We start from the raw sequence: 12,385 nt of genomic DNA, 5'->3' as shown, positions 1-12,385 counted from the left end.
TATTATTTTGTTGTCCGTTGTTGGCGGATTTTGCGGCGTCACATGTATAAGGACACGTGATATTACATTTGGACCTCGTACGAGAAAAACAAGAAAGGAGAATATGTTTACCAAGTACAAGTAACAGAAAATATTTATTAACTTCAAAACCACTTCTTTCACATTCGTGTATCTTATTTTACCTATCATAATGTTTCGACCACTGGTAAATATTCGTGTATATACGTTTAATTATTATTATGATGACTTGAAGACTTTTAGTTGAAACAATATAAAAACGATAGATTCTTCTACGAATCGTCCATTATAAGCCTGATTAAAGTGTACAAACTTGTGAAATCTTTTCATGAAATAACATAAAGGAAAGAAAACGTTTACGCTTTTTACCGAACATTAAACATATATTCTGTGAGACCTTCTACAGAATATAGTTGACGATTTGAGCTTAACAAGCAACGCTTGGAATAATGATAAAGTAGGCCTAGCATAATTCATTTCCATATGTCTTATCTGTGTCACCTTATAGAGATATAGTTTGTTTGTATTTAAAACACAAAGCTGCACTCCCCCTAATGACACAGCCGTATTCTGCGAATCCGGGTTTCGATACCCATGGTAGGCAGAGCACAAATAGCCCATTGTGTTGATTTGTGCTTAAATCCAAAACAAACGAAGCCACGCAAATGAGTTTCTGTGTTCTTCAAATCACGGGTATCGGAACCCGGTTTTGAGCGTTAAGTCCGCAGGCATATCGCCGTACCACCAGGGGGCGTGCCACGTTACCATCATTATCCTCCACCAGACATACAAATCTCGCCGGAATTTTTTTTTTCTCGCTATTTTTAATTTGATCATAGTCTCCCTAGTGACACAGCGGTATGTTTGCGGATATACAACGCTATAAACCAGGTTTTAATACCCACGGTGGGCAAACCACAAATAGCCCAGCGTGTAGCTTTGTGTTCACCTACAGTCAAACAAATATTTAAGCATAAAATTCACAGTAGAATTACAGCGCCCTCTCGGTGCTCTAACTCCTAAGTTGTAGCATTACAGGCTCTAAAAATTTATTGTCTAGCCGCTAGGGGACTAAAGGATTTTTTTGTTTTAAATTAAATAAACTTTTATAATATTTTGGAAGTTGGTTAAATAACAATGTCATTTCAACCTTTATTGATCGATGCGATTCCTAATGTTAAATAAACAGTGTTGAAACGTATCCACCCCTCAATTTTCGTGACGTCTTGCTTTGGCCAGCAGTGCATAAAAGCGCGAAAACAAAATTGAAAAGTTATCATACTGTTATGCAGTATAAGTTTTTGAAAGAATATATGTCTATCAATAACACTTATACTTTACATCCGGGTAATAGATATGATTCAGTTTGTTCCGAGGTGACATGTAGACGTGATTGAAATAACTATTTCAAAGTTAATCGTACATTCAGGACACTGAACATTGTAACAAAAATGCTTTACATTTTCTCTGACCTTGAGAAATGAACCATAACTTCACATGCCACTCCTCAAATTCAAAATGTTAATCCAATGTTTCAGTTCAAATTACCGTTTACCTAGAGAGAAAGACACCTCGAATCGTGCAAGCAAGCGCCCTCTACATGGGCAGATGGTCAATCGTACCACGACAGCTGGTTACACAGGTATAGAAACGGTTAAGTTGCTTGTTTGGTATATTGCCAACTCGCAGGAAACGTTCACCTCCAATTCGATGTGACATTTTTATTAGACAAGCTGTTTATGGACTCGCGCTTGTTCAACTGTCACTGGTTGGGTTAAACCGATTTTTCTCTTCTCGTGGTAACGGAAAGTGGACGGAAACGAGGCCTTCCGTCGTTTCAATAGGGATTCTGTTTTGAAATCGATGGGCTGTTTTGTTATATTCCGAAGCCACCGTCGAGAGGTGACAAATGTTTTATTTTTACACCAGTGTTTGGACGATTCCAAAATTAAATCTGTCTTCTCACAGTGGCTTGAAACTGAGGCTGCTGATATACATCGCTGTAAGTTTAATTACAAGAAAGCCGGACATTAATACTTACTGTCTTAACGAGATGGATATTCATCCGACAAGATAGGCAGCGTAGATGGAGGCGTTGTTAAAACGTTTATTTCCAAAAAGAAGTACCACACGTGGAAAAGTGTTAAGTTTATGGACTCTAAAATCCGGGGCTAGAGATGATGGATGGTACTTCAGTGGAAATGACACAAATTTCAAAGTGATTATTTATCTTCCGTTTTGGTGTATGGGAGTTTGAAAACTACGTTTAGAGGAAGGGTTACAGTAACACGAAAGTGTTTGTTTTTGAATCTCGCACAAAGCTACTCGAGGGCTATCTGCGCTAGCCGTCCCTAATTTAGCAGTGTAAGACTAGAGGGAAAGCAGCTAGTCATCACCACCCATCACCAACTCTTGGGCTACTCTTTTACCAACGAATAGTGGGATTGACCGTAACATTATAACGCCCCCACGGCTGAAAGGGCGAGCATGTTTGGTGCGACCGGGATTCGAACCCGCGACCCTCGGATTACGAGTCGAACGCCTTAACACGTTTGGCCATGCCGGGCCTACTTTTTGAATCATGGAGAAAAACATCTCAAGAATATTTTCCGTATAAGACTGGTCTGTTCCAACAAAACAATGACATTAGGATAGGGCGTGCCACAAATGCCGATTACCTGTATTACAAAACATTGTAATATACATGGCATGTCGATTTCACACATACACTTGAAATTGATTCTGTCTGGACTCTAGACATTGCTTTTGCAATCTCCCTTTACTTACTGCGAGTATAAAAACAACAAACTTTGCTTCGTTTCGCCTGCCCCCTAAGTGGCACAGCGGTTTATCTGCGTACTCACACCGCTGCAAACCGGCTTTCGATACCCGTGGGGGCACAGCACAGATAGTACATTGTGTAACATATCTTTCTACCTTTTCCTCCTATCAGGATAACAACGATATGTGTTGCTTTTTTCTGCTTTCTTTCCTGTGAATGTAACAACAAGGTATCCTACTTCGTTCTACCTTTTCATTTTAAGAGTATAAAAACAAAACACTGCTTAGCTCTATCTTTTCTTCCCATAAGTATAACAACATACTCTACTTCGTTCTGTCCCACAGGTAAAACCATAGAGTATTGTACAGTCCTACAGTTAAAACAATAGCGGATTGTACAGTCCTACAGTTAAAACAATAGAGGATTGTACAGTCCCACTGTTGAATCAATAGAGGATTGTACAGTCCTACAGTTAAAACAATAGCGGATTGTATAGTCCTACAGTTAAAACAATAGAGGATTGTACAGTCCTACTGTAACTAACATGGTTGTTGAAGAAACAATGTAACTGGCGTAATTAACTTGTTTCAAAGTTCTTAAGATTACTTATTGAACATTATTGTTGTGTAAGAAAAGTGATTCTGTTTCACTTTTTTTTATATATATACTTATATTGTCCTACAAAAATAATTTATCACTTTGATTTATGCGTTATTACATTGTAATTTCATCTTGTTTTCCGTTATTAAATACAATAAAATGTGAACTGTATCGCAGTCTTGAGTCATATGGAAGAGAAAAGGACAGTTGAAACTATCAAAAATATAAAAAAATTACAAGCCACTGATGTCTCTTGTCAGTGGTAAACTCAAGGGCTTACATTGCTGAAAATCCGGGTTCGATACCGGCTGTGGATATCGCGCGGTTAGCCCGTTATGTAGCTTTGCGCTCAGACACAAAATAATGCTAAATAAGGTAACTCGTTGTTTAATAGACATAACACATAAGCGGAGAAATAGCGAGTGATTATATTAAATCGCAAGACACTGAGTTGCAATTGATATATCCATACAGATAATTATAATAAATAAATATTAGTTTTTAGTGGATGAAGTGTTCCAAAACTAACCTAAACTAGTATTCAAATACATCATTGTAGTTATTTTTGCTTTAGAGTGGAGGTACATGGGCTGTTTAAAAATGTGTGTATATATTTATAATACTCAGTATCGGAGCTCTCGTAATTAGTTATATCGGGTGACGGGTTATTTAGTTAACATTCTTAAATATGCAAACGCCCTTGGGTTAAGAAACTTAATCGTGAAGTTCATGCATTTGTTCGTTTTGTTTGTTTTGAATTTCGCGCGAATCTGCACGAGGGCTAAAAGCGCTATCCGTCTCTAAATTAGCGGTGTAAGACACGTAGTTATCACCTCCCATCGCCAACTCTAGGTCTACTCTTACCAACGAATAGTGGGATTGACTGTCACATTATAATATCCCAGGGAAGGCGGCTAGTCATCACCACCCACCGCCAATTCTTGGGCTACTCTTTTACCAATGAATAGTGGGATTGACTGTTACATTATAACGCCCCAACGACTGAAAGGACGAGCATGTTTGGTGTGACGGGGATTCGAATCCGCGATCATCAGATTACGAGTCGAGTACCTTAAACACCTGACAGTGCCGGACCTTGTTCGTTTTATTAAAAAAACAGGTACCTGTGAAACATCCATAGAAACAAGAAACAATCCATAGCTGAGAATGGGAAAACTAAACTAATTAGAAAATACACAGAAAAAAAAAATCACATTATGGGTACGTTCAACAAAGCATCAGTGTTTCTTACCTCAGCTGTTAAAATCATTTCGGAAGGGAATTATATCTTATTAGGGACAGATAGACAGCAGGAACACGCTTTCAGCACAAAATCAGTTACAACGTTGACAACTGGCCGCACGTGCAAACCACCACAGGTCCTACTGTTATGGATTATTTCGTGTGTTCACACCTGTGTACATACTTTTTACACACACATCGGATTGCACACTGTGATTTTGGTCGGGATCCAGTTCTGTGCTATCGCTGACAACTTAGGCAGGATTAGGATACAACAATAGGGTCTTACACACTTCTCTTTATCTGTATCACAGAGCTCTCTATCGGAATAAGCGACTAACTCCCTATGGAAACAGACTGTCTCGATGACGTTCGAGCATATCAGCCATTCCGTACGTGTCTCCCCTGCTAGGCCGTTCCACTACGGGCTAGGGGTGTAGCCAGGTTAGGTGTCGAAGAGAGCCATCTGGTGCAGCCAGTGGCACCATATGTGTCCTGACTCACCGTATGCTTCGTTTCACTGCACGTAACGTTTAATACTCAGTCGTTAGATTCCCCCTAAAACTTCTGAAAATAGTGCATAGACAGGTGATTATAAACTGATCGTGTTCGTACATCAGCAAAGGGAAATATAAAACTTCACGTAGAACTAATTACTTTAAGATTGATGAACTAATAATTAATATATAGTTTGCGATTTGATTGTTTTTCTTTGTAGCAAAATGCTCAAATTTGTTATGCTCTTTTACATATATGTATTTTAAAAATGTTCATATGATGAATACATGTATGTGTAATTGATTTAATCGAATAACGCTCCCTTGTGGGTTAACGGTAAATCTGTGGGCTTATGACGCTAAAAATCAGGTTTCGATACCGTGGCTTTGCGCTTAACAACAAGTAATTAGTCGAACACTGCCATTAATTATTATTTTCGGAGGTGGAAATTGTTTTAATGCGGAAGAATACCAGTGAAAACAGAGTAAAAGAGACCATAAGAATCGCAGAGTAACAGTACAGGTGTATTAATACATAGACCACAGCAGTAATTTGTTACGGATGTTTTTATTTGCTGTCGGATTGAAAATATTCCATCAAACAAGTGAAAGGCAACATTACACGCAACACTTATTCTCAAATGATTGCGTATGGAATAAATGTTTTGGATTCAGCGCACGTACGTGCAAGAAAGATGTAAACCCACTTCTGTTAACGCTGTGAATGTGTGTAAACTGAAACGTACGTTTACTGTAACCATAAATTATTCAAATATCTAAACTCCAATTTATCTGCAGGTTTTTCAGTTTTTATTTTTTGTGAATGGTTTTGAAGCGCATTACTAATACGAAAGTTGATTTACTTCGTGTAAATCCGATATGAAAAACAAATCCAACGAAATTCCTCTGATTAAGCCTTTTGTTCCAAAACTGGAATATTGAATCACATTTCAAAAAAAATCGCTGTTTAACGTATATTCCTCTCTTCTAGCATCTAACGTAGTGTCCCAGCACCAAATTTTGAGTTTTAAGAGTGCAACAGATGTACGTATTCTCCGTACAAATTCATTGCACCGTACTACTGAGTTAATAATGTTGACAGCATCCAGTCGACGAGAAACTTCTATATATAGGTGTATATTTTTAAAACCTTTTCTTCTCATTAGGGTTAAAAACTCTGCGCTTTCTGCAGAACACGGTGTTACTTGGAATTCTAGAGAGCAACATGGTGTTCTACAGGTTGTTCACCCCGGGGTGCTTGCTTTCCTGAGGGGCGTCATGTCTTGTTTTCTTCAGGAAGTGACACTTGCTACACTTCTTCCAGCAAGGTTTGATAGGTACTTTTATAACAAGACGATCACTTGTAAGTTCCAGCATCCACAACTCTCACTTTACGTCATTACTTGATAGTTTTACGAAATATTTATTGAAAACGTAAACATATCGCAGTTTTTGATTTATTTAAAGCTGTTCTGATTACAGTTGTGTGGAGATATTGTTTGTTTGTTTTGAATTTCGCGCAAGGCCACTCGAGGGCTATCTACGCTAGCCGTCCCTAATTTAGCGGTGTAAGACTAGAGGGAAGGCACCTAGTCATTAGCACCCACCGCCAACTCTTGGGCTACTCTTTTACCAATTAATAGAGGGATTGACCGTCACTTATAACGCCCCCACGGCTGAAAGAACGAGCATGTTTGGTGCGACAGGGATTCGAACCCGCGACCCTCAAATTACGAGTCGAACGTCTTAACACGCTTGGCCATGCCGGGCGTGGAGATATTGTTAGGGAAGGGTTTGGTTTGTTTTGAATTTCGCGCAAAGCTACACGAGGGCTATCTGCGGTGGAAGGTGCGCATTATCAAACTTTTAACATTATAGCTTGTGTTCACGTGAACAGTATTGTTTGAAATGTTTAGTATATGTAGACTTTCTCATTTATTAATTATATATATATATGTATATAATTTAAGGGATTTAGGACTAACATAACCTAACTTGACTGGAAAACGTAAGATATCATTGGATTTACGACCGAAAGTATCGATAACAACAAGGATACCCAACTGATGTATCTTAACCATAACACATTTTTGTTTCATGACATTTCGTACTCCTAATTACATCAAAAATATTGACGTGAACCACTTGTGGCGGCGAGTGCTGCTGGCTGCCCCTACCCGAATCTCAGGAAGCGTTTCTGAATTAGCCTACTTGTGCACATAAGAATAAAAATATTCTTAACTATAAACGTCTTTATAAACTAATGTTATGAACCTGGTGTTTTGTTGTTAGAACCCCTTGGTGACGTATTGCGCTATGTACCTACGTTACGAATACGTTATAAGAGTAACAGTCAAATAAACTGTTCGGTTGAAGTAGTCCTACTGTTGGCGGTGGGTGCTGTTGACCAGCTTCTATCTCTATTGTTTGTCAGTTGAAACGTAATTGCACGCATTAAGAAAGAAACAAGCAGTTTGAGGCAATAACATTTTAACAGAAATACATACGAACCGAACAGATATGCCACGTATAAGTTTCGTAAACCCATTTCATGTTTAAAATTAACTGGAAACACGTTTTCCTAAATAGGTTTGTAAGTAATTTCCTCTGACTGATTTAGGGACGGATTACATAATTTCAACAAAGGAAACTTTTTATTGACACTATTTTAACGCTTTAACACTAAAACACTTAATTAACACTTTAACAACTCGCTACCTGATATTACTGTGAAAGAAGAATTAATTTGACTGCCTTCGAAACAAATTGTTTGTTTGAAAAACAGAAAGTTCTACTTGTTTACTACACCCTATACAAATTACTTCTTCTACGGGGTAATATCTTGTCGGCAGAAAAACAATCTACCATGAAATGGACATGACGTCAATTCCTAATAGTTTATGACTAGGGATATGACGTCAGTAACAAGACATCGAAATTTGTAATATAGCAAAACAAAAAAAAAAAAGTTTAAATATTTTTAGGACATAAGTTTATTAACAAACTATGCAGGAGTGTGTTGTCTGTCAGTCAGTCAGTTCGTAGACACTAAACTGACGTCGCATTAGGGACATTTAACGTTGGAATTTGTGCTGTCGTGACGTCAGTAGAACGTGAGCATGCCTTGGTTCACGAGAAAAATTATGCACTTTGTAGGTTAAAATACAGCACGAGATATGAACTTCAAAAGCCAAAAATTGAGAATTATTTATTACCTTTAATTTTTGTTTATTTTTGACAGAGGACACGTCGGGAGGATCATACGGAATCTATTATTTTTTATTTTTTATTTAGCTCATAAGTGGTGGTGGTTGGGGAGTGATGTGTAGGCCTACTTCATGTACGTGCCATACTGACTACCACATTGTGTCCAAAATGTGATTTCCGTCGGAAACAGTAGTCCAAACAGCAAGTACAACAGCTTATTCCATGATACGCATCGCACAAGTTCTTTCATTTCACGAGTAACGGTCATATCAGTAACATGTAACAATAGAAACTGAAACTACACCAATATGGAAGGGAGTTATACCCCCTCGTCATGGCCAAGTGTGCTAAGGCGTGCGACTCGTAAACTGAGGGTCGCGGGTTCGAATTCCGGTCGCACCAAACATGCTCGCCCTTTCAGCCGTGCGGGGCGTTATAATGTTTCGCTCAATCCCACTATTCGTTGGTAAAAGAGTAGCCCAAGGGTTCGCGGTGGGTGGTGATGACTAGCTGCCTTCCCTCTAGTCTTACACTGCTAAATTAAGGAGAGTTAGCGCAGATAGCACTTGGTGGGTAGATTTGCGCGAAGTTTAAAACTAACCAAACCATATAATACCCATTTATATGCAAAAACGGCTCGTTTGGGTTGAGAAAATATTTTACATAGAAGAGCGAACAACGTTTCGACCTTCTTTGTGAACCTGACGATGACCGAAGAAGGTCGAAACGTTGTTCGCTCTTCTATGTAAAATATTTTCTCAACCCAAACGAGCCGTTTTTGCATATAAATTTCTCAACAAGTGGGTTTCTCGACATCACTGATCATATAATACCCAGTTTTTAACCCCCAACAACATCCCCAAGCTTTATTTGAAACAGTATTAAACATGTACGATAAATATTCGCAACTACAACTCGGATACTGTTGTATTTGGAATAATTTTACAAACTAAGTCTCTAAATTTGTAAAGATGGTTTGTGATGTCGTTACCCCTGGTGGAGACCTTTTGTATTTCACCTAAGAAAGAATACGTTTATTATGTAAATAATTTTTATAGTTTGTTTTCACTGTTCAGAAGATATAGATAATAGAATTATTGCCCTCCCGCTAGTACAGCGGTAAGTCTACGGATTTACAACGCTAAACTCAGGGGTTCGATTCCCTCTCGGAGGGCTCAGCAAATAGCCTGACGTGGTTTTGCTATAAGAAACCCCCCCCAAAAAAAAACACAATAGAATTATTAGTTGTTGTTATTTTTAATTATTCAAAAGAGCCTGATACACATTTTAATGAAGGGTTTTCGCAATAATTACACAGATATAAAGAAAAACAAAACTTCCATTAGGTGGCGTCATTCGAGGCTTCGCAATACGTGCTTAGGTTTTGTTTACAAATATCTAAAAAATGTTCAACCATGTTGTTTATAAAGTCAAACTGTAAAGTAATAAAGTGAATTAGTGATTAACATGCGGGCTGTAAAGTCGCTTGCCACCGTTTGGATGTACCAATCTCTTTGTTTTGCCGGCTAGTTTATTTTCGGCTTCCTCTAATATTTTACGTGGAAGTATAATAAATTCAATTAGGAGTTTACACCGTGATTTTCTGTTTTTCTCTGTTGGTCATTTACGTTCCACGGCGGCACGGACTGTCAGCAGGTACCCGGGTTACTAGCGTGTGGAATTTAACTCTTTAAACCTTGACGCTGCGTTGGTAAACAGATGATGACCATGAGCTCCTTTTACACCCCCCTACCCCACCCCCACACCCCCCTACCTTGCGACAGCTGGGCTGGAAACTACGGCTGCCAGCCATTCAGCATCTATTATTAAACCAAACAGATATTTTGGGTTGCCATATCTTTGACAAGCACGATAGCTTCAGTTATTTTATCTCTCACCCCCTCTAGGGCCCGGCATGGCCAAGCGTGTTAAGGCGTGCGACTCGTAATCTGAGGGTCGCGAGTTTCGCATCCCCATCGCGCCAAACTATGCTCACCCTTTTAGCCGTGGGGGCGTTATAATGTGACGGTCAATCCTGTTATTCGTTGGTAAAAGAGTAGCCCAAGAGTTGGCGGTGGGTGGTGATCACTAGCTGCCTTCCCTCTAGTCTTACACTGCTAAATTAGGGACGGCAAGCACAGATAGCCCTTGAGTAGCTTTGTGCGAAATTCAAAAACAAACATTTCTGAACTTGAAATACGAAAAGGCATTACCCAAAAAAACAACAACAAAAAAAACTCACGAAAAACAAACAAACGAGAAGCAGCCGAACTCTTCTAGTGTTTTTACCACGATACATAAGTGACCGTAATAAGGTACTGGTTTAGTTTGTAACATCTTTGCTTCATTAAATAATGTTGCCTGGCGAGTCATCTGTAAGTTGAAGACTAATAATTAATTAACATTAAAATAATACTGATAAATTATTGCAGTGATAAGAAAAGAGTAAACTTGATTTCTTCAGGTTTGTAAGTAATAACAACCTTTGATAAATACAAGATTAGTCAATGCCCTTTATTTTTCACCACAAATAATAATTATCTTAATTAATGTTACACTTAACTAGAAAATTAATTAATTAAATAATAATTATCTTAATTAATGTTACACTTAAACTAGAAAATTAATTAATTAAAGACCATAATTCCGTTAAAACAAAAATAATAATAAATTCACCTTTTGATGGGAAAATCTGAGAAAAACTGAGTGATTTGAAATTCGATTTTACCGGAATACACAGATAGCCAATGAATGACGACTTGGGAGTTTTGAATTTTTGAAAGGAAGTTTTCATTGCACAGGCGAAAATAGAGTAAACATACTGACGAAAAAAGGTTCCATATGAAATTCAACTTTAAACTATTAAAGATTCGGCGTGAGCTATTGGACAGATGTAAAGATAACCTAAGGTTCCAGACAAGAAGAAAAATAAAAATGTAAAACAGGAATTTTTTGTGGTAACGGGTGCTGCTGGCAACCATCCCAGTTCAGTTATTAGTTCCAAATTACGATTGTTTCTTTCTTGAAACTTAACGATTCTAAACTGAATGTTCAGCTCAAGTGCGCACGAAGTAATCTTCTGTAGTAGCTATGTAATAAGGGTTAATCAGCTATTCTTTGTTATATGCCAAACATTCCATTCATTCACAGAAAACAAAACTCTTGGTTGTAAGACAAATATTATTTTAATTTTAAGTGGTACTCCAGTATAACTTGCACAACCAGTTAATAGAAACTGACATTTATTTCAAGTGGTACTCCAGTAAGACTTGAACAACCAGTTAATACAAACTGACATTTATCTCAAGTGGTACTCCAGTAAGACTTGAACAACCAGTTAATAGAAACTGACATTTATTTCAAGTGGTACTCCAGTAAGACTTGCACAACCAGTTCATAGAAACTGACATTTATCTCAAGTGGTACTCCAGTAAGACTTGCACAACCAGTTAATAGAAACTGACATTAATTTCAAGTGGTACTCCAGTAAGACTGGTACAACCAGTTAATAGAAACTGACAATTATTTCAAGTGGTACTCCAGTAAGACTTGTACAACCAGTTGATAGAAACTGACATTTATTTCAAGTGGTACTCCAGTAAGACTTGCACAACCAGTTAATAGAAACTGACATTTATCTCAAGTGGTACTCCAGTAAGACTGGTACAACCAGTTAATAGAAACTGACATTTATTTCAAGTGGTACTCCAGTAAGACTTGCACAACCTGTTAATAGAAACTGACATTTATCTCAAGTGGTACTCCAGTAAGACTGGTACAACCAGTTAATAGAAACTGACATTTATTTCAAGTGGTACACAAGTAAGACTTGCACAACCTGTTAATAGAAACTGACATTTATCTCAAGTGGTACTCCAGTAAGACTTGCACAACCAATTAATAGAAACTGACATTTATTTCAAGTGGTACTCCAGTAAGACTGGTACAACCAGTTAATATAAACTGACAATTATTTCAAGTAGTACTCCAGTAAGACTTGTACAACCAGTTGATAGAAACTGACATTTGTCTCAAGTGG

General features: G+C 37.9%; 1 protein-coding gene across 2 annotated transcripts in view; it reads right to left on the bottom strand.

Moving 5' to 3' along the window:
• Window positions 1-12,385, bottom strand: part of LOC143246984 (thymocyte selection-associated high mobility group box protein TOX-like) — a 230,149-nt gene that overhangs the window by 66,421 nt on the left and 151,343 nt on the right. Inside the window, exon 1 of one of the 2 annotated variants that reach the window (XM_076494265.1) lies at window positions 4,653-5,054. The exons of the other annotated variant lie outside the window; for it this stretch is intronic. Within the exon in view, the coding sequence (XP_076350380.1) occupies window positions 4,653-4,670 (18 nt within the window). The 5' untranslated portion in view covers window positions 4,671-5,054. Of the gene's footprint in view, window positions 1-4,652; window positions 5,055-12,385 lie in introns of those variants that run through there. 2 annotated transcript variants of the gene reach the window in all.

The sequence above is a fragment of the Tachypleus tridentatus genome, chromosome 3 (assembly GCF_004210375.1).
Source record: "Tachypleus tridentatus isolate NWPU-2018 chromosome 3, ASM421037v1, whole genome shotgun sequence".
Taxonomy (NCBI): domain Eukaryota; kingdom Metazoa; phylum Arthropoda; class Merostomata; order Xiphosura; family Limulidae; genus Tachypleus; species Tachypleus tridentatus.
The sequence above is the reverse complement of the archived record's forward strand: the minus strand, read 5'-3'. Positions and strand labels throughout refer to the sequence as shown.